We start from the raw sequence: 23,642 nt of genomic DNA, 5'->3' as shown, positions 1-23,642 counted from the left end.
TAATGAATTTGGCTGAAATAGAAATTTGGGTAATGAAAGTAGATGTTGAACTTGAGTTTGAATAGCAAGTGAACTGTGTGATCTTAAAATTGACTTTGCCATCATCTGCAAAGTAAAAGTAATTTCTGTCTTCCAGGGTTACATGATGATTAACTGCATGCTTTATGCAGAGTGCTATACAACACTTACAGGTGATCAATACACATAAGCTGTCTAGAACATAGTGACAAAATCTTAAAACTGTTGAGAGTATTTGGCATTGTGCAGAATGGAATGGTCTTTAGATTGATGGCAGACAGTTTGAGAATTAGAGATACTGAGTGTTAAGGGAAAAGGAGTGTGAGCAAATTACGACTCTAAGCTTTTACTCCTTGAAGCCAAGAGAGACCAGGAGAATTCAGCAAAGTAAGCAAGGCAGAAAAGATAATCTGTTTTGAAACAGAGCAGTTTAAAAAACACTGTATGTGTGTGTATGCCAGTACTACAGCTTGAATACAGGCCTTGTACTACTTGCTTTCCTTGCTCAACTTGAGCCACGCCTCCGGGTAAACATACCAATTTTGAGGGACATTAGGATGGATACTAGATTAGAAATAAAATTAAAAGAGTGCTCCTTGCCAGGCTCCAGTGGTTCACACCTATAATCCTAGCTACTGAGGAGGTTGAGATCTGAGGGTTGAAGTTAAGAGTCAGCCCTGGCAGGAAAGTCTATGAGACTTTTATAAACTTCACTAAACTACAAAAAAAAGCCAGAAGAGAAGCTGTGACTCAAGTGATAGAGCTTCTAGCTTTGAGCAAAAGAAGCTCAGAACAGGACCCACGGCCTTAGTTCAAGCACCAGAATAGCACAAAATATACATACATACATACATGCATACTTACATACCCACATACATACATACATAGTGCTTCATGGAGAATTAGCCATGTACTGCTTAATGACAGGTGCATGTTCTGAGAGCTACATCAATGGGCAGTTTTGTCATGTGTGAAAATCAGAGTGTACTTTGTACAAACCTACAAATCTAGTATATGTTGTATACATTAGGAGAATTTGGTCCTAGGAGATATATATGCACATATACATGTACTAAGTATACATGTAGCCTATTGCACCAAGGGCTATAATATTAAATTAAATCAGGAACAAAAGAAAAAGATGCAGTCCAGAGATGCAGGAAGCTGGGTGCCAATGACTCACCCCTGTAATCCTAGCTACTCAGGAGGCTGAGATCCGAGGGTTACGGTTCAAAGCCATCCTGGGCAGGAAAGTCCCTATGAGCCAATTAACCACTCAGAAACCAGAAGTAGAGCTGTGGCTCAAGTGGTAGAACTCAAAGAGGCTCAGGAACAGTGCCAAGCCCTGAGTTCAAGTTCCACAACTAGCCAAAAAAAAAAAAAAAAAAAGTCCTCTGGAGCATTGATAAAAGCTGCAGTACTATAAATACACATAAATGAATGAAAGTAATTTAAGGTCATTATCGAGTGCTGTGTACATACTATTCCTAGTTGTAGGTGTTATACTTGTTTTGTGACTGGCAGCATAGTAGGTTTGTGTGCAACAGCCTCACTGCAAACTTTGTGTAATATGTCGGGCTACAGTGTTATACTATGATGTTATGCTATGATGTCACTATTTAAAATTTGGGCTTTATCTTATGGAAGTGCCTTCATATATGTGGTCCATCATTAGATAAACCATTATGCAGTACCTGACTAGGCCAGATGTGGCTTATTTTTCCAGTACACTTTATAAAAAACATGAAGGTTTAGTGTTTGTACTGTAGCTTGGCTATGAGAAAAAGATCATTTTCACCATGCTTTACCTTATGAAAAGAGAAAGTAATGGTCCTTAAAGGGCTCGTTCTAAATGACTGTTAAAGGCCAGCATTAATATTATAGGATTAGCATAAAATGAAAAGGACATTTTAAACATACAATTTTATTATGTATAATAAAAATAATATACACAGGCACATAAACATTCCATAATGTTCAAGTTAACCAAGTCATTCTTATCAGCACACATTACTAAGTCACTTTGACATCCTCCAACAATAAGTAAATCATTTTATAATTATAGCTATTTTACCCCCTTTCTCCTTCCCCCCTTCCCTCCCTTTGTCTCTCATCTCTCTCTCTTTCTCCCCCACCCCCTTCTCTTGACAGTTTTGCTATATAGCCCAGGCTGGCCTGTCCAAGTGCCGGGTTACATAGCCATTTTGCACTAGCTTTTTTTTGTAGTTTAGTGGAATTTATAAAAGTTTCACAGACTTTCCTCCCAGGACTGACTTTAAACTTCAACCCTCAGATCTCAGCCTCCTCAGTAGCTAGGATTATGAGCCACTGGAGCCTAGCATGGAGCACTCAGCATATTTCAAGTTTTTTAAAGATATAACATTATATCAGGGTATTAATGCTTTACGAAACAAGTAGAAGTCACTTTCACGTCAATATATTTATTGTCTGAAAAATCGGTAAACAAACCTGAATTTCAGTGACCTACTTATGCCCCCCACTCCTTCTGAGATGGTTGAATGAATGCCTTGTAGCAAGTCCAAAACTGCTATGTGTTTTGATCATTTTGTATTTTCTGTAACATCCAGCCCTAGTAGCATAATACATCCAAATGTTTGGTCTTTTGAGGTATCAGTCTCAAACATTCCAGATCTCCTTTTCCCTTAGAGATTTAGCATGTGGTAAAATACACAAAATACAAAACAAATGTGGTTCATTAAAAACTTACAGTTCCATTTGGTGATTTTTTTTGTTTTTACTGTTCAGTGATATTAAATATATTTTTAGTGTTCTGCAACCATCACCATCTCTAGGACTCCTTTCATCTTGCAAAACAAACTTTAGATCCATTAAGCAGTGATTCTTCATTATTCCCTCCACCTATCTGCAGAAGTTCTATGGCTCAGAGAAATGTAGGAGTGGTTTTGGTTATGTGTAGCAGATTAAGGAGTATTGTCTCCAAATTCGTGTGGATCCTTAAGAGAAACAGCAAGCCCTTCTGAAGTAGCTATTTGGAAAAGACAAGAATTAACTGTTAGAATAATCTAAACATTCTAATGGTGGGTGGATGTTTGGGCTACATTGAAATATGTTGGAACAGGCTCCTACTTACAGGAGAAAAACCTGGATTCTTTATTGTGTTTTGTCACCAACTATCAGGGCCTGCTTTTCCTAGTCATTTCCTGTGTGTGAGCTGAGTGAATTCTGAGACTCCTTCAGCTCTAAATGTTATTCTCTAGTGAATGCTGAGAAAGGTTGTGAAAGGCACAGAATGTAAAGGAGTCTTGGGAATCTGATAATAGCATAGAACATGTAGGCGAGAGAAAATCTGGGAATGAACCTCAAGACAAAGGTCAGACACCAGCTTCAAAGGGAATATTGTGCAAGACTCCAAAGAATGGTACAAAGACCAGATAGTTTTAAGTAGAGACATCCAGAAGATTCATCCCTTGTCATACTTGGATTTATTGGCACAACTAGATGACAGAGAAGAGAGAGTACTATATAATAGGTGTTGATATGTGACACATGCTAGACCTATTCAGAGGAAAATTTATGGTGTGTAATTGATAATCAGTATTTGTTTTCTTCCCTGTGATTCCAGGTATCTTAGCAAAAAACAAAAACAAACCTCTCCCATTATATTTCCACTGATGGGAGGTAGAAAGAGGAAAGAGAATTGTCTTTTTTATGAGGTTCATAAAATAGGTTATGAATATATAGGAAACCTCCTTTTTTATTGCTTTGCCTTTGCTAGCTCCCTTTTTTTAGGCTACTAGATAGTAAAGATACAGCCTGGTTCACAGGAACAAGTGTCCTAAATGAAGCTGTTTTCCCTTTAGTGAGCCATAAAAACCTACAATTTCTCTCTTTAGAACAAAGGTTTCCCTAGATTCAAATCCAGTTTTTCAGAGTGGATGCTTTGGTTTCACTCAAATTTGTTATTGAATTGACAGTATATATAGAAAAATGAATGTTTCCAGGTATACTGAAATCAGATTAAAGCAGCTGGTTTTTATCCTTTATGCAGTTTTAAAAGGAATATCCCTTGATCTCCTTGTCTGGTTTTTGTTGTTGTTTTCTTTTTTGTGGTTTTGGAGTTTGAATTCAGGGCCTGGAGCTTCCTAAGCAGATGCGCTACCACTTAGGCTATGTCACCAACCCTTTTTGCTTTTCTGTTTTTTCAATATGGTCTATGTTTATGCCCCCCAATATATGTGTGTATAATAATTGTGATATTCACTGACTAAGTTTTGAAATACATACTGTAAGTACATTCTAAAATGTACTTACAGCATGGCATAATTCATGCCTTTAATTATGTTTACTCAGGAGATCTAGAGGATCAGGCCTGAGCAAATAATCCTCAGACCCCCAACTCAGTGAATAAAAATTGGGCATAAAGGTAGGTGCCTGTCATCACAGCTGTGTGCATCTATAGGAGGAATATGGTCCAGGCCAGCCTGGAAAAAAAAGCAAAATTTTATTTTTAAAAAAACAAAGCTTTCTTTGTTTCCTCTCTGATAAGAAAATAATCTACACAGAAAGCAGATAGGCTAATTTTCTGTTATTCATTTACCCCCCCCCCCTTTTTTTGGTGGGGGTTTGAACTCAGGATCTGGGCACCATTCCTGAGCTTCTTTTTTAAAATTTTTTAAATAAATTTTTTTATTGTGAAAATACCGTACAGAGGGGTTACAATTACATGAGCAAGGTAATGAGTACATTTCTTTTTTTTTGGGGGGGGGGGGTCCGGTCATGGGGCCTGAACTCTGGGCCTGGGCGCTGTCCCTCAGCTCTTCAGCTCAAGGCTAGTGCTCTACCACTTGAGCCACAGCGCCACTTCCAGTTTTTTTTTTTCTTTTTGCTTATGTGGTGCTGAGGAATCGAACCCAGGGCCTCAGGCATGCAAGGCAAGCGCTCTACCACTGAGCCACCTTCCCAGCCCAATGAGTACATTTCTTATCAAGCATTGTTGCCTCCTCTTTTGTTTTTCCCCAACCATCCTGCCCTCCTATCTCCACGACTACATCCTGCTCCCCCTGCCAAAGTTGTAAAGTTCATTTTTCAGCATACCATCTTGTACATCTCATTGTTGCAATGAGTCCACCTGTATCCCTATGTAAACGGTTGTTTTTGCCCTTCCCTACCAAAAATTATACCAACATCAAATACAGTGAAAACAGGGATTATACCATGGGGGAGGGACATACAAAGCAACAACAACAACAAAAAAATCATCTTTTAAATATGTTAGAAACAATAGCAAGGAAGAAAAAACCACTTGTGTCCTTACCTTGGGGTTCATTTCTCCTAACATCATCTTATTTGACCGTTTCTGCTTGTCTCAGACATATACTAGTTATTGTAAATAGGGAACCCATGGAACCTATGTTTCTTTGGGCCTGGCTTACTTCACTTAATATAATTTTTTTCAAGTCTTTCCATTTCCTAACAAATGGGGCAGTGTCATTCTTTCTGATGGAGGCATAGAATTCCATTGTGTGTATATACCACATTTTCTTGATCCATTCATCTACTGAGGGGCATCTGGGTTGGTTCCAAATCTTAGCTATGGTAAATAATGCTACAATAAACATAGTTGTGCTGGCAGCTTTAGTATGGTCTTGTTTGTGATCATTTGGGTAAATGCCCAAAAGTGGGATTGCTGGGTCATAGGGGAGCTCTATGTGGAGTCTTTGGAGGAACCTCCATACTGCTTTCCAAAGTGGTTGAACAAATTTACACTCCTACCAACAATGCAGTAAGGTTCCCTTCTGTCCACATCCCCTCCAGCATCTGTTGTTATTAGAGTTCTTGATTATAGCCATTCTCACTGGGGTGAGGTGGTCTCTCAGTGTTGTTTTGATTTGCATTTCTTTTATGGCTAGAGAGGTTGAACATTTCTTCGTGTATATATTGGCCATTCCTATTTTGATTGCATGAAGCTGCAGAGCTTCTGCATGGCTGTAGGTTTGTCATATACAGCCTTTATTGTATTGAGGAATGTTCCATGGATTCCTAGTTTTTCCGGAGCCTTCATCATAAAGGGGTGTTGGATCTTGTCAAATGTTTTTTCTACATCTATTGAGATAACCATGTGGTTCTTATCCTTGCTCTTGTTGATGTGATGAATTATATTAATTGCTTTGCATATGATGAACCAGCTTTGCATCCCTGAAATGAATCCTGTTTGATCACGGTGTATGATTTTTTTGGATGAATTGTTGAAGTCAATTGGCCATAATTTTGTTGAGAAGATTTGCATTGATATTCATCAAAAAAATGGGTCTATAGTCCTGAGCTTCTTTTAAAAGCTCAAGGCTAGCACTCTACCATTTGAACCACAGTGCCACTTCCAGCTTTTTCTGTTTATGTGGAACTGAGGAGTTGAACCCAGGGCTTCATGCATGCTAGGCAAGCACTCTACCACTAAGCCACATTCCCATCCCTGTTCATTTATCTTTATAGCAGCTTATTCATGCGACTTTTATTAAATGAATAGTTAAATAAAGGTGATTCATATAATTCAGAAAAAAATGAATATTGCTTTGGAACATAATTTTTGGAAGCTCACATTCCAAATAAATGAAATATAAAAGTTTATTTGGGAATTTAAGCTTAGAAACTTCTCTGATCTTGCTTTTGACTTCTTGTTTTTTGATTTTTTATATAGCATTTCTCTTGCTCTCTCTCCCTCCCTCCCTCCTTTTCTCCCTTCCTCCCTCCTTCTCATCCTCTCATTTATCTTCCCTCCGTCCCTCCCTCCCCCACCTCTTTCCCTTCCTGTCTTTTGATGCCAGTACTGGGACTTGAACTCAGGGCCTGAGGATTCTTGGTTGGCTGGCACTTTCCCACTTGAGCCACACCTATCTATACTTGTAGCTTTTTCTGGTTAATTGGAGATAAGAGCCTGTGGCTCACATCTAGCTACTCAGGAGGCTGAGATCTGAGGATGGCAGTTCAAAGCCAACCCGGACAGGAAAGTCCATGAGACCACCAGAAAACTGGAAGTGGCTCTGTTGCTCAAGTGGTAGAGTGCTAGCCTTGATCTGAAGAGCTGAGGGATAGCACCCAGGCCCAGAGTTCAAGCCCCACAATTGACCAAAAAAAAAAAAAAGTCTTATGAAATTTCCTGCCCAGGTTGGTTTCAAATCCTGATCCTTAGACTCAGTCTCCTGAGTAGCTAGGATTACAAGTGTGACCCCAGCACCTGGTTTCACATAAGGTATTACTTTAAAGACTAGCATGACCTTGAACTTGCTTCATTCATTGCCCTTGTTTCAACCTTTCAATTTTCCTGCTTCAACAGCCTCTCAGCTGCTGAGATTACCATGCCTAACTCTGATATTTTTTTATCTTCTAACTAGTGTACGTAAAGTTTTTGCAATTAAAAATAAGGTATTCCACTGATTTTAGTATTTAGTATGTATGACAATGTACCCCACGTGGGTTAAGTGCTAAAGGAACATAGAAAAAGATCCTAGAGCTTCAATTAATTTAGTCAATCTCAGTGTACTTTACTTTATAACTCTTATTTGTAATTGTTTCTTAGTCCACTGAATATGAGTAAATTTGCAGACACAAATTCATATATATAGGTGTTATAGGTGAAGATCTGTTATCTTTTTTTTCTTTTTTTTTTTTTTTTTTTTGGGGGGGGGGTCCCGTCGTGGGGCCTGAACTCTGGGCCTGGGCGCTATCCCTCAGCTCTTCAGCTCAAGGCTAGTACTCTACCGCTTGAGCCACGGTGCCACTTCTGGCTTTTTTTTTTCCTGCTTATGTGGTGCTGAGGAATCAAACCCAGGGCCTCATGCATGCAAGGCAAGTGGTCTACCACTGAGCCACCTTCCCAGCCCAGTTTTCTTTCTTTCTTTTTATTTTAATAAGTTTTGTATTGTGAAAATACCATACAGAGGGGTTACAATTTACATGAGCAAGGAAATGAGTACATTTCTTATCAAGCATTGTTCTTCATAGGTATAATTGCTGCCCCATTCCTGTGGGGAATAGGAATACTTTCTTGGCTTCTCCAGTTCTCCCTTGAAACACTTGTCTAACCTTTCAAAGACCTAGTTTAAGTATTTCACCCAGCATGATTAGGTTTTGGGGGAATTATTTATGCTACCTCCTCTCAAGCATACATAAACCTTCTAGTAGTATTTAGTAGATTCACATGTATATATGTATTTAGTTCTGATGCAGAGCAGTCCCATCACAAGGATCCCTCTTGCACCGTAGCATAGGTACAGTACCTCCTCCTCTTAACCATTTCCTAATACCTGGCTACCACTGATTTGTTGTCTATCCCTATAATTTATCATTTAAAGAGTGTTATAAGTGGAATCATACAGTAAGAAACCTTTAGGGGAGTGGCTTTGTTTTTTTTTTTCACTCAGCATAATTCCCTTGGGATGGATAAGTTGAGGGCTTTTTAAAAGTGATTTGTAAAGAAGGTTAGCACCTTTCCCACTTGACTTACTGGTTATTGTAACTTAGCAAAGAAGGCAAATGTGCTTCTGCTGATCCTTTTCCCACAGGAAAGAGAAAACCCCAGCACTCCTCACCATTCTCTCTCCCAGACTCTCATAGAAGAAGCGAGAATTCTTTTTCTAATCAACATGTTGGTCCCTTGGTAGAAAACAGTCATAGTTCTTCTTAAAGGGCATTGTCTATCTCTATAATTGTCTTTTATTTCCAGAGGCCGTCCCAGTCAGTTCTATCTTCCATTCTCCTTTCTATCCCCTCACTTTTTCCATCCTGACCAATTTAAAACAATTCATTCTGTGAAAAAAGCTTTTAACTTGAAATTTATATGCATTGAAGAATACTACTTGTTCCTTGGGCCTTGCAGGAAATTATCATGCAGTTCTACTTCACATATAGTGCTGTTTTGCCTCAAAAATAATTATTAACTAACTACTTCATTTGTACAAATGAAGTAGATATTTCCTGACAATTTTATTACATATTAAGATCTCTGTCTGAGTTCCATCCAAGTCATCTTGAGTAGTAGGGTTGTTTTTTAAAAGAAGTATATGCACAAATGTATATAACATATCAAACTATAAAGAGTCTTGGTGGTGCCTGGTAGTACAGAACTGTAATCCCAACACTCAGGAGGCAGAGGCAGAAGAATTCTAAGTTCAAGGTCAGCCTGGGGAGACCCTGTCTCAAAAAAAGTGTTGAAGCTGGGTGCCAATGGTTCATATCTGTAATTGTATCTACTCAGGAGGCTGAGATCTGAGGATCACAGCCCAAGCCAGCCCAGGCAGAAAAGTCCAAGAGACTATCTCCACATTGACCACATTGAGGAAGTTGTTTGACTAGCATGGGTGCTATCCCCATCCCCATGGGTCGTTCCCATCATCCCTTCCCCTCCCATAAAAAGAAGAATCTTAGGAGGTATAGTGTTTAGAGACTTAATTTGGCTTCACAAAATTAAAAAAATTCCATTAGTAACTATTAAAATAATAAGTAATGCTATTTTAAAGAGTTAACATTTATAGAAATTGTCCTACAATACTGAGAGAACTTATAATTGACATCTCAAATAAGCCTGAGAAGATTATTACTATAGTATAGGAACAATTCAGTATTGACCAGCCTGTATATCCAGATATTTTTCTGGGTAATTGCTTTAAAGTTTGTTCCATGGGAAATTATAGAAATTCAGTGTTTTCCTTCATGGATATATTTGGCTCCAGACTGGGGTAGAATCATACTTTTATTATAGGAATGTTTGTTCTTAGATGCATAAAGGACCAAAACAAGAACAAGCTATTAATCTTCCAAAACAATAACCTAGTCATAATCTTCGCTTGAAAACTAGGCCCAATATATGCTAATATAGTAGCTCCGAATTAATTTTGTTTTTCCAGATTGCCTTTCTAAATAATTAACTGTGGCATGTTGCTGGCAGTAGAGATCCAGAGCCCAAAAAGTTGAAGACTGAGGTACTTTCCTGTTAATGCCCCTATATCCTCAGTACTATCAAGAAAATATTATTCAGAATGAGGGGCTGGGAAGGTGGCTCAGTGGTAGAGCGCTTGCCTTGCATGCATGAGGCCCTGAGTTCGATTCCTCAGCACCACATAAGCAAAAAGAAAAAAGCCGGAAGTGGTACTGTGGCTCAAGTGGTAGAGCACTAGCCTTGAGCTGAAGAGCTGAGGGACAGTGCCCAGGCCCAGAGTTCAGGCCCCACGACCGGACTCAAAAAAAAAAAAAAAAAAAGAAAAGAAAATATTATTCACTCTTTCTACATGTTACATTGCTCATTTGATACAGAGCCCAGTCACTAAAGTCAGGTTTTGAATCTTGTCTCTTTCTTTTCCAGTTGGCACTTGCTTCCTAAAAACCAAAGAAACTCAAATAATAATCAGTAGTGTTTATTGTTATTTTTAATTTGGTGCTGGTGTTGAACCCAGGATCTCATGCATTTAAGTTGTTTTCATTGTCCAACAAAACATTAATAGTCTGGAGAAAATGAGGGAGGGGATGACATTGTTCAAAAAGAAATGCACTCACTACCTGACTTATGTGACTGTAGCCTCTCTGTATAGCACCTTTACAATATTTTTTAAAATTTTTTGTTGTGAAAATACCATACAAAGGAATTACAATTACATGGACAAGGTAATGAGTACATTTCTTATCAAGCATAGTTGCCTCCTTTGTTTCCCCTTCCTATCCCTTCCCCTCCCCCCCAAAGTTGTAAAGTTCGTTTTTCAACATTATTGCAACAATGAAATGTACAAGTCCAAATGTTGAAATACAATATATTTTTTTAAAAAAACAAAATTGGTAGTTAGAAACATCATGAAATAGGGAAATGCATGCTTAAAAAGGAAAGTATAGAAGAAAGAGTAACAGACAAAGAAGAAAGAGCTTGCCCAAACTTATAGAACTACAGCCCTACATATTACAACCCTATTCTTAGGGCCTCATTTACCTACCTACCTCCTGAAGACCCTCTACCTGTCTCCAGGTATTTGGGGAAGTTAGGTCTTCATTATAGGGATTTAGGAGAACCTAAGCCAATCCATAGCAATTCAGTGTATGTGCTTTTGGTTTTTTTTGCAATACTGTTTTATAGCCAGTTATTTTTCACTTAAAATTTGTTGTAAACAGCTTTCCATATCAAATACATTAGCATTTATGTCATTTAACAGCTCCATAGATTTCCTGGGTAAAGACATACCATAACTTATTTTTACATTTCCATATTTTTAGACATCAAGGATAATCAAAAGTATGCTTTGGTTTCCGCTTTCAGACTTGACTCTCTTTTCACTTGATAAATGGTTTTTTTCAGGGAGGGGGTCCAAGACTAGGACTTGAACTTGGTATCTGATGCTTTTGCTCATTTGCTGATGCTCTACCATCTTCGCCACACCTCCAACCCCTAGTTAGTATAATTTGAATAAAAGCCTATTTGGAATTAATTTTAAACTTACGTGATTCCATGAAATAATAGGTTAATAGCATTTACATGATTCTTGAATTATAGTTTTTCTGGTTTAACACTTATGACTGAAGGGATATAGTTTCATGAGCATTAACAACTGGAGAACCTTATATAGTAGTTTGTCACCATTAAAAGATTCCATACAAATTCTGAATACGATATACATCTATTACTATTCATTAATAATAATATATATAAGAACTAAGATTCACCAGTATTGCAGATGTTACTTTTCTTCCTTGAAAAATCTTGATTCCTTATGGTGTAGCCATTAGAAAGGACAAAATAATGGCATTTGCAGGGAATTGGATGGAACTAGAGCAAATTATTTTGAGCGAAGTAAGCCAAGAACAAAGAGACAAATGGCACATGGTCTCCCTGATATGTGGATGCTAAAACCAAAATACAGGGAGATATGACAAACAGAACTCGAGAGAAACAAGACAGCCACTCATTTTGTCGTATCATTGTTAAATGACTCCATGTTCTTGACTATGTATATGGTATAGATAGGTAGGTAGATAGAGACAGACAGACAGACAGACAGACATGAATGCACGCAATGGAGGGAAGCCAGGAGGAAGACGAAGAATAAGTGGGAAACAGAACAACATACAACAAAGGGGCCCATCAGCTGCACTGGACATAGAAGAAAAAGAACTAAGCAACCAAAGACAGCAATGGGAATGGAGGAATGAGAGGGAAAGAGGGAACACCCTACACTATACACTAAGCAAAAAGAAAGAAATGTAAAACATCACCTGATGTGAAAGAAATAGTTGTATTGTCAAAGCTCATAGAATTCACAGACTTTATAGACCATGATAATGACCATTTTCCTTGTGAAGGCTAAAATGTATTTGTGACATTAAGTATCACTATTCCACAGTACTGTGAAATATGTGAAGTTTATGTAAACACCTAATCTCAATTTAAAGAAGAAAAGAAAAGTGAGAGAAGGGGGGATGGGTTAGGAGTAATGGGTGACGATGTTGTTAGACACCTTGTATCTTGTATTCATATACTGTTTCGTAGAATAGGAACATTTTTGTACAACTACTGGAAGATAATAAAAAGTTAAAGAAAAATCTTGATTCTTTATTTTCTGTAGGAAAATTAGTAGTGCTTCTTAAAAATTTAATAGTTTTTCCAATTATTATTTGAACTTTTAAAATAGGACACAAACTTTCTGCATGCTACACATAACCCCTATCTGAAATGGTTGAAGCCAGAAATACTTCAATTTTTGAAGTTCTGCAGATATTGGAATATTTGCACAGAGTTTAGTTGTTGAGTATCCTTAATTCAAAGATCCAAAATCTTGAAATGTACTTTTTAAAAGTTCTGGATTTTTGGATTTGGTATGCTTAAGCTTTACTTCTTGAAAGCAGAGTGATTTTATCATTTTTGTTTCTAAATTAAGCCCTTTGATGTCATATTTCAAGGCATAAAGAAATTTCTGATAAATTGAGAAGGATTTTGGAAGTGTTCATACTGTTAGGAGTACAGGTTCTAATGTAAAATCCAACTCTTCCCCCATCAAATCAAGAATCTGTTGCAGTCTGAATTGTTTGTGCACATGTATTTTCAAGAGGAGATGTTTTATAGAATTCAGTATTTTTAAAGTGTTGATGGCCAGGAATGGTCTTGCCATGACCAAGATAGTAAAATCAGTGACTAGCATATTGATGATGCCGTAGTGGGTAGCAGTGTGTTCATAGTAGGTGCTAGTGTACTAAAGCTTTTCTGGGATTTTTAGTGAGAAAAAAATGTATAGCCATTGTAGCTGAAGAGGAGAGTTAGAGTAACCTGGGACTTAGCATAAGTCAAACTGTACAGCAGCAGTTTCTGTTCTTTGTATAAAGCAGTTCTGTTCTGTGTGTAAAGTTTCTGTTCTTTGTGTGTAAGTTATGTTGCCTACTCCCAAGACTCAGATCTGGAGCAAACTCAATTAAAGAAAGGTCTTTATTAGTCTTAGCAGGGGCTCAGAGCTATAGAAAACAATACTTGCATTTCTGTTACTTGTGGGAAATGAATGCATATGGTTATTTAAAAAATAACAGCAAGTTAATTATGGCAGATGAACATTTTAAAGAACATTTTGGGCAATACTTGGTATCGTATAAGCAAATAAATATTGACTTAGAAATATCTAAGTGGATCCTAAGCTATTTTATCTGTTTAGTGATAAGGAATACAGGACCAACATTTTATTAGGTTTTATTTAGTTTTTTAGAGTAATATTGATAGCCTATAGAACTTGTAATTAAATAGAAAGAATTTTGGTTTTATTCACTTATTATGGCAAATATATCTGCCACACACATTAAATAATAGGAAATAAAGGTATGCCAAATTCCTATTCCTTCTTTTAAATAAAGTTAATAGAATTTAAGTAATTATTTTTTTTTGTCAGTCATGGGGTTTGGGTACCATCCCTCAGCTCTTCAGCTCAAGGCTAGCACACTACCACTTAAGCCACAGTACCACTTCCTGCTTTTTCTGCCTATGTGGTGCTGAGGAATTGAACCCAGGGCCTAATGCATGCAAGGCAAGCACTCTACCACTGAGCTACCTTCCTAGCATGTTAAGTAAATTAAAAAAACAAAAAAAATGGTACTGGTAATAATTTATTTAAATGAAAAGTTTATGAAAGCCATTCTTAAAGTTTTTATATTAAGAAAACCATTGTCTTTTTTCAGATTAATTTGCGCCTCATCCTGGTGAGCGGAAAAACAAAAGAGTTCCTGTTTTCTCCTAATGATTCTGCTTCTGACATTGCAAAGCATGTGTATGACAACTGGCCAATGGGTGAGTGGTGGTTTCTCCCATCAACAAACATTGTAAATTCTTTGTGCCATACCTGTTTTGCAAACATTTTGTAAAAGTTATAAGTATGTAAAATGAAAAAGAATAAAAGTAACTGAGGTTATGAAAGCCGGATTTAAAAGGAACTTCCCCTAGATTTTGTTTCTCAGCTTTGTCATTCAAAGCAGCAAAGGAGCTAGGTGAGCAAAGTCCTTGCTTTTGCCATAGCGCGAAAAAATAGTTTTGAAAAGGAAAAACACAAATTGGCTTAATACATAATAATTTCATATCAATGAAATTATATTTGCTAAAACAAAATACAAGGAAAGAAAAGCTACCTTGACCAGATTATAATCCATTCCCATTGGTCTTCTCTAGATGACATATTTAAATTTTAGCTGTAACATAGTTAACCTAACTTATATTACTCCATGTCTTCCCTGAACAAGGTCAGTTATGCTGTGCCTTTTCAAGCCACTACATGTAATAGACAATTTTTTATTGGTATCCCTTCCTTCCTCTGCTGCTTTCCTTTCTAGTGAGACTCTGTATTTTTAGTTCATGTTCTTACTTAAACTTGTCCAGTTGTCCTCAAGACCTTTTCCTGTGTTATGTACCGTAGGGATAGCATGTTTTCAACCATTCCTTTACATTTTTTTGTTTTGTTTTTGTTTTCCAATACTAGGAATTGAAACCCAGAGTCTCATACATGCTAGGCCATTCCACTGAACTACATCCTCAACCATATGACAATTTTCTTTTGAAATAAAGTCTTGCTAAGTTACACAGATGCCTTAACATTGAAATCCTGCCTCAGGCCTTCCTAGAAACTGAGATTACTTGGCATTTAATTTTATTAGCAGGAGCAATTTGAACTTTAAAAGGACAAGACTTATTTCAACAACAACAAAATATAATGTATATACATAATGACTCTTAGGTTACTGGGAACCTCTTTATAAGAGAAAGGGAATTCTTATAGATTCCTGAGTTCTGATTTAAAATTTTTTATTATAATGCGCATTTTAAAATATAGAAACAAAATGAATTAAACTTGGTTCTGAGAAACACAAAACTAAAGTGGATGTAGAAAGAAAATGTAAATACTCCCGAAATTCAAAAAAAATAATGACATAATGTACCAGATGATATACTGTTGGTGTAAAACTGACTCACTGGCACCTTGAATAGTGTTAAGAGTGGTAGACCCATGGTTCTGCAGACTTGCCACAAACCTTTATTCTTATACTGTCCCAATTCTCACTCAGTCTTCTCTTAGAATAGGTCACTACATACGATCAGCCCCTGTTCTTTTTTCACTAACCTCTTGAAAGCTACAGTACCGACTGCTTGTCACCAGTGTAGTTATCATCCTAATGTATGTTTGGACACTAACATCCCAAAGCTACACTTGGCTATCATTTGATTATTTTAATTATCTTGCAGATCTCTTCTAGATGACCATTATAATTAAAACAATTTGAAAAATCCTGAAGAGGACTTTTAGATTCTTAGAATGTGTCTGTATAAGTTTGTAGTTCCCAGTCTAAGAAACACTGATTTATGTAACACTCATTTTTCTTCCTATTGATGACCAATGAGTTGGTGTCTAAATCGAGAAGGAACTGAAGCTAAAGGTCATATAGCTTAGAAGGAACTTCAGAAAAGCTGGGAGCTTTGTTTTTTTTTTTCAAGACAAGATTAATAACTAATAGTATGAAAGGCATTTTTTAAGTACCTAAGAACAGTGAGCTAGATAGTACACAATAGATTATTCTTACGATTTGAGAGTACAGTCGATAGCTGCTGTGATATGTGGATATCATGGGATGGTAACACAAGACACAAAAGAATAATCTCCTGTCAAAATAATTTTTATTTGGACAAATGTATAGCTTACAGTAAAAAGTACTTCCATTTGCTAATTATTTGGCTTAGACATTGAAATTAGTTTAATTTTTTCAAATACTAGTATTAATGATAAACAGGGCATCAAGCACAAGTCTTTACCATTAAATGGTACCCAAATTGAACAAATCATCTACCAGTATTGAAATTTACTCAGCCTGTTGGTACTAACCCTAAGGAAAAAGATTTTTAATTCCCAGTTTTTTCTCAGTTTGTCAGACTTACTCAGAAAGTTTAAACAAAAATGAAAATAAATTATTTTATATAAAAATTAACATTTTATGCTTATACTGTATGTATCTTAAAAGGTGCTAAAGATCCATTGAAGCTAAAGGTTGTTGAAGCTAGTAACAAGAATACAGCAAATGTTTAGTCAACAAAATACTTTGTGTGTAATTTATGTCTGGAAGGATTTAGTTTTCCTAGATATATCTTTAGGCAACTTTTTGGAAGTATTGCTAGTAGGTAGAGTGATGACATAGCATTTTACTAGTACCTGGAATTCCTTCTGTAAACTTTGTTCTGAATTCCATTCTAAATTTTAGATCTTTAGAGAAGAGAAGGGAGATAGCATATTAAATAAATGATGTGCTTGGAAATCATAGTATAATAAAATGTATAATTTCAAGTTTTGCAAATGAAAAATTGCTTTAAATACTTTTAGAGTGCTATTTTCAGTAGGACTTGGAACACTCAATATCATTTGCCTTTAGATCTATAAAACATTCATATCCTGACCAGAAATACCCTATTAAACAATAATTTTAGAAGTGATGAGGTAAAAACAATTCATTCTGAAGTGTTAGTGCTTATTAGATTTTTCTTCTAGAAGAGGAGGAGTCTGGCTGGGGGCAGCAGACTCAGAAAGCAGAAAAGGCTTACGGGAAGGGAGAACAGCATAGGCAGGGGAACCAGAAATGACTGACATTCATTTCTCTTCCAATTTTCTGTGGAAAGTAGTGATTTTATCAAATGCACACTCATCAAGCCCAAAGGAAAAGATTTACTTCCCTCTATTTATTATGTTGTCAGCTACCATCTGACAATAGGAATTTCTATAGGAAACAAACTGATCGTATAGTTATATGCTAAGGTTAAATATTCTGTTGTCGAACTTGCCGAGATAGCTCAGCTGGGAGAGCGTTAGACTGAAGAAATATTCTGTTGTCTATTCTACAGACTGATTTTCTTCATGTCTTTGCCTCGTTTTCATGTTTGTATAGTATCTTCTACCAGGCACTAGTTTTGGGGCTTCTGAGAATATTCACCATGACTAAAATGAACTGATGTTGTATCTTCTGTAATGTTTGCAATTTGCCTCAAAAAGACAATAGTATATCAAATATATTGAGTTTTTCATATTGTTTATAGTCTTAAATATATGTCTTTTAACAGATACATGTATTGGAACATTAAAATATGGTGTAATGGCAATTCCTTTGTACAACTACTTAAAGATATTAAAAGGAAAAACAAAAATATGCTGTATTACTAATAACTGAAATGAATTTTCAAGTAATATATTTCTCTATCATTATATATAATATAAAGATGTACATGCATACACCGTGTTTGTGTGTGTGTTTATTATAATTAGGTTTCTCCCAACTTAAGTTTTTAAACTTCAAGCCTATGATTTGGCACATTTTTGTGTGATTTAAAAGGCAACTACTAGTGACGTAGTTGGGAGAGTGCTAGCCAGTGTGAAAGTGGACATAGGAGTGGAAATTGAGTCCTGATCTCAGACCTAGAAAAAAAAAAAGAAAAGGCAAAAACTTTTGCTTTTTAATGTACCTTTTTGCTATTTAATGAAAAAACTGAAAAAGAGCAAAGCCTGAAGTGACTATTTTGTGACTATTCCAATTATTAGGAAGTGTCTCTGTGATGCACTAAACTGATTTGTGTCTGGACTTTTAAACAATACAGTAGTGCCTCAAGCGTGTGTTGAAATGCACCTAACCAGTTCTGTGGATTCTTTTCAGACTGGGAAGAAGAACAGGTCAGCAGTCCAAATATTCTGAGACTTATTTATCAAGGACGATTTCTACATGGAAATGTCACATTAGGAGGTAAGGAGTCACTTTTGTTGGGATTTAATGTCTGTCCATGGTAGTATCACTCAGTTTATTTTAAATGCTAATGCTCGAACTTCCTAAGAAAAATTCATTTAAACTCTGAATCTGCCTTTTTTAATACACTATTTTACATTCATTTAAATTTTATTTTAGAGCTAGTTTCAGGAACAAAATCGATCTCCAAATAGGAGTATATATACTTACTCTTTTATAAATGTAATTGTATTGTACTTCTGGTTAATTAAATTTAGATATAATATTTTTAAGCAAAAATTTGACACATGATCTAGGAAAAGTTTATAATTGGTTTTCAAATGTAAAGAAGAGATGTTTCCAATTTAATTCCTACAATATAATTGCTAATCAAATAAAAGTAAGCGGTTGTCAGGAGTACAACAATCTAGTATGGTGACTGAAAGAGCAAACTTCGTAACCAGACTAAGTTGTGTCTCAGCCCTATGACCTACTAGCTGTGTGACCTTGGGCCACTTTTCCTTACTGATAATAGAGATACAACAGTGCCTGCTGCATAGGTTGGGAGGGATAAACTCCTTCTTAGAACAGTGGTTGCTACATAGTGAACACTTAATTGTTAGCTATTATTGTTCTTTATATGTGGTTGAGAATGTGTAGCTCAGTAGTGCCCCCCATAGGGCACATCGTCTGCCATTGGAATTTGTTTTATTTTGATTAATATATATTACATATTTCACATATATTCAGACAATTTTATAATTTGTAGGCAAATGAAAGGATCTGCTTTAAAATAACTGAAAATAGTCAGGTCTATTGAAAAGCTACACGTTAACAGTCATTGTATACAGCAAGACTTGAAAAGCAGGAGGCAAAAAGGTCTTACTTGCAAAGTAATGATTATAAACCTTATTCAAGTTTATAGTTGATTAAAAAGGAAGTCATAAAGAGTAAAGAAAAATTTTCTAATTTAAAAACACAAGGTTGATGGGCTGGGAAGGTGGCTCAGTGGTAGAGCGCTTGCCTTGCATGCATGAGGCCCTGGGTTCGATTCCTCAGCACCACATAAGCAAAAAAGAAAAAAGCCGGAAGTGGTGCTGTGGCTCAAGTGGTAGAGCGCTAGCCTTGAGCTGAAGAGCTGAGGGACAGTGCCCAGGCCCAGAGTTCAGGCCCCACAACTGGACCCAAAAATATATAAATAAATAAATGAAAAAAATTAAAATACAAGGTTGAGAATTTACAATTGTTCACCATTCATCATCAGCCTAGTCAGTACAATAATTTTATTACAGTTGACAATCTAAGCTTTTTTCTGTGCTTAATAAAAAAAGGATACCTTAAAAAATCATTTTAAGTTTCATCAAGGAATTATTTCAGTATTATCAGAATAAAGAAATGAGGAGTGAGGTACAAATATTTCTGGCTTCACACTCAAGAAATTGGGAGTAAAGGACCTAACAAACAAAAATCTTTTTAAGGTACTTTGTCTTGTCTTGGCTAAAGATGGTAACTGAGATGAACCTATTTTGTATTGATCTTTATTCATCTCTCAAGCCTAGTCCTTGCCTACCAAGGATCATTTTGTTGTTGGTGGTGGTGGTGGTTGTGGGGCCTGAACTCTGGCCCTGGGTGCTCTCCCTGAGCTCTTCAGCTCAAGGCTGGTGCTCTACCACTTGAGTCACAGCACCACTTCCAGCTTTTTCTGTTTATGTGGTGCTGAGGAATCAAACCCAGGGCCTCATGTATGCAAAGCAAGCACTTTACCACTGAGCCACCTTCCCAGCCCCCAAGGATCATTTTTATACTGGGAAAGTTACCTGACAATAGGAACCGTATCTCATTTCATAGCAGAGATGCTCTACGTGATATGTTCAGCCTATGGTGGAAACCATACAGAAAGCAATGGGGTTTCTTCAGTGGTTTTAGTTCTAGTTAATGATTTTAATAGAGACATGTGTAAGTAACCAGATTTCTTCTACTTTTCACAAAGCATTAAAACTTCCTTTTGGAAAAACAACAGTGATGCATTTGGTGGCCAGAGAGACATTGCCAGAGCCAAACTCTCAAGGTAAGCTGTTTCCTAAAGAGCCACATGTAGCTGGTTTTTCTTGGACATTCTGAAGGAAACGAAGTTTTCATAGTTATGAATTAAGCTTGTCAGACAACTAGATACATTTGAAACGTGCCAAAACTAAAAGATTATTTAGTTGCTTGTCTTTATTTTCTTTTTGTTGGTCATGGCTTGAACTCAGGATCTGGATGCTGTCTCTGAGCTTTTTCCCTCAAGGATGGGGCCTACCACATTGAGCCACAGCACCACTTGCAGTTTTTCTGGTGGTTAATTGGAGATGAGTCTTCCAGACTTTCTTGTCCAGGCTGGCTCTGAACTGCAATCCTCAGATCTGGCCTCCTGAATAGCTAGGATTATAGGAAGGAGCCACTGACACCTGGCCCGAAAAGAGTATTTGTTACACACTTGTAATTTTTTTTAATGCAAACACTTTATATAATTTTATGGTTATTAAGGTATGTACAAAAGTGTTAAAATTTCATAATTCAGCCATACATTTCTGTTTTGGACAATGTAACCTCTTCTTCGCTTTCTGCAAACCTTTTTTTGGGTCCGGGCGCTGGGCCTGGGCGCTGTCCCTCAGCTTTTCAGCTCAAGGCTAGCACTCTACCACTTGAGCCACAGTGCCACTTCCGGCTTTTTTCTTTTGCTTATGTGGTGCTGAGGAATCGAACCCAGGGCCTCATGCATGCAAGGCAAGCACTCTACTGCTGAGGCTCTTTCCCAGCCCCTGCAGACTTTTTTTTAAATAAGTTTTTATTGTAAAAATGCTGTACTAGAGGGTTTACAGTTACATGAGCAAGATAATGAGTACATTTCCTATCAAGCATTGTTACCTCCTCCTTTGTTTTTCCCCCTACCATCCCTTCCCTCCCACCTCCACTACAGTTGTCATCCAGTCCTGTCTGATTCCCCCCCCCCCCCCCCCCCCCCGCACTGCCTAAATTGTAAAGTTATTTTTCAACATAGTGTCTTGCATCTCATTGTTACAATGGGTCAATCTGTATTCCTATTTAAGCATTTTGTTTTTTCCTTCCCCTCCCCAAATTAGAAAAGTGTATATACAAGATGCAGGGCACTGACATCAAATAAAGTGAAAACAGGGGTTATACCATGGGGGAAGAACATTCAAAGAAACAAAAAAATCACATGGTACATTATAAATACGTTAGAAACAATAGCAAGAAAGAAAAAACCACTTGTGTCCCTATCTTGGGGTTCATTTTGCTTAACCATCTTATCTGCAAACGTTTTCAAGAAACTACTCCTCATAACACCTGGGTGTCTGCCCCTCCTCCCTGTGGTTCTGCCAGCATTCTAATAAACAAGGTATTTTGGTTTTATGTTGTTGTTTTTCGTTTTCCCTAGGTCAGAGGAATCGTGAAAAGACTGGAGAGAGTAACTGTTGTGTAATCCTGTAAATGCTGCCTGCCTAGTGGGAAGTGAGCTGTCTTTCTTTCGTGCTGCTGGGAAAGAGGAGACCCAGCATAGCTTCAGAAACCTTTAGGAGCAGTCTGTCTGCACATCCATGGGACTGAATTACTCATGAACACTGACATCTTTCCTCATGAAGTAAAAAACCAAGAACATTTTTCACTATGATTTTGTATTTCTTGTATTTTTGTTTAAGCTGAGCAGTTTTAAAATATATTGGTTTTTGAATGCAGTCAATCTCCAGGGGAAAAGTTAACAAGTTATCTTTCACAGCAAAACTTATTTTGCTGCCACACCAGTTTTCATCACCAGAACTAACAAATCAAGTGTCCCAAACACAATTTGCACTAAAAAAGATTGGCATTATTTTCCTCATCAGCAGAATTTATAAGAGTTTCTGGTACCTAGAAATACTCATATACACAGTTCCAACTGGAAGACACCCAGCAATTGATGAAGTCAGTGATTGGGCCAGCTCAAGAGGGAATAAATGAAAAAGAAACTAAAATGTTGGGCAAATTCTACCTAAGTCAGCCATGTTGGCTGCACTGGCCCAAACTATTAAGCTGAGTGTGACTATTTTCACTGCAACAAATGAAAAAATAAAATGTGCCTGTTGTTTTAAGCACTCGGTAGAGGGCTGATTAAAACTGGTTTTCTTCTTGTACCACATCCTGCACTCTTGAGTCCTCCGTGGCTGAGTGCTCATCAGACAGCACAGCAGGGGTGAGAGTGCGTCTCTAGCCTTAATGTGGGAGGGTGCCAGTTGCTCGGAGGCTTTCGCTGTGTTGAAACATCCGAAAACCTCAGTGACTGATCATTTCATGTGTTTGAATATAGAAAACTGAAATTTTCCATAATCATCACTCATTCATAATTGTGTCCTGCATTGTGCTTACTCACTAGAGTTCAAATGAATTCTGAAATTTAAAAAAAAACCTCCATTAATACTAACTTCCTTTCTTTATGTAGTTTGTGTTGGGTGTTAGTGCTTGCAATCAAAATCAAAAGCAGATTTTCAAGGCATACATGATGAAGGATGCCACTCTTTTATTTTATACCAATAATTTAATGATTGATATGCTAAAATCAATTTGCACAGCACTAAAGCATGAGCTAGTTTCATCTAAACCTGTAAAAAAATATGAAAGATTTTATATATTTTTCTCTGGGAAGACTTCTTCCTGGATGAAATTACAAATATATGTAGAATATATTTAATAAAAGACTTATAAAATGCCTAACTATAGAACTTAAATATAGATTGGCGTGTAGAATATAGAACAATACTCCATATAAATAACTTTAGCCTTTTTAAAATTGAAGTTGCAGGCTGACATTATGTTCTATACTTAATAAGTGTTCTTGGCCCTTAAAAATGTGTAAATTTGTTCAAATGGTCAGCTTTCTTTAAATGCATTCAGGTTATTTTATTCATTGTTAATGCTTTGATGAAAAGGCTTTATATGCAGTAGATCTACGAAAATATTGTTCATACTGATCAGAATTAAATTTGTATAGAGCAGAGTTTTAAAATGAATGTAAATAGCACTAAACATTTTCTTTCTGCAACCTGTACTTATAGATCCTTTGTGTAAACTAAATAAAAAATTATTGTAGTGCATTTTGGTGGTAAGGTCTTGATTAGGTCATTAATTATTTAAGCACTGGCTCATCCATGTTAAAATTCTGTTCTCTTCTTCCGGAATTTCCTAAAATTTATTTACTCAATATTCTGCTGTTGGCTTGGGGATATTCCCAGTGTATTCTTGATATTTGACCTGGATAATTTGTGTGCAGTCACAACAGAGGAGAAAATTTTGTCCTTGCTGTTATCACTAATATGTCCTATTGAAAAGATACTAAATATTTATATGCTTTGTTTATA

At 36.7% G+C, this 23,642-nt stretch overlaps 1 protein-coding gene across 1 annotated transcript in view; it reads left to right on the top strand.

Annotated features, from left to right (window-relative positions):
* The window catches only part of Ubl3 (ubiquitin like 3), a 56,935-nt gene extending 33,557 nt beyond the window's left edge, over positions 1-23,378 (top strand). Inside the window, exons 2-5 of the mRNA XM_042685397.1 lie at positions 14,188-14,296; positions 18,184-18,270; positions 20,240-20,317; positions 21,689-23,378. Of these exons, the coding sequence (XP_042541331.1) occupies positions 14,188-14,296; positions 18,184-18,270; positions 20,240-20,317; positions 21,689-21,741 (327 nt within the window). The 3' untranslated portion in view covers positions 21,742-23,378. The remainder of the gene's footprint in view (positions 1-14,187; positions 14,297-18,183; positions 18,271-20,239; positions 20,318-21,688) is intronic.
* Positions 23,379-23,642: the final 264 nt, after the last annotated feature.

Source organism: Dipodomys spectabilis, unplaced genomic scaffold, assembly GCF_019054845.1.
Source record: "Dipodomys spectabilis isolate Male_0828 unplaced genomic scaffold, ASM1905484v1 ptg000095l, whole genome shotgun sequence".
NCBI lineage: Eukaryota > Metazoa > Chordata > Mammalia > Rodentia > Heteromyidae > Dipodomys > Dipodomys spectabilis.
The sequence above is the reverse complement of the archived record's forward strand: the minus strand, read 5'-3'. Positions and strand labels throughout refer to the sequence as shown.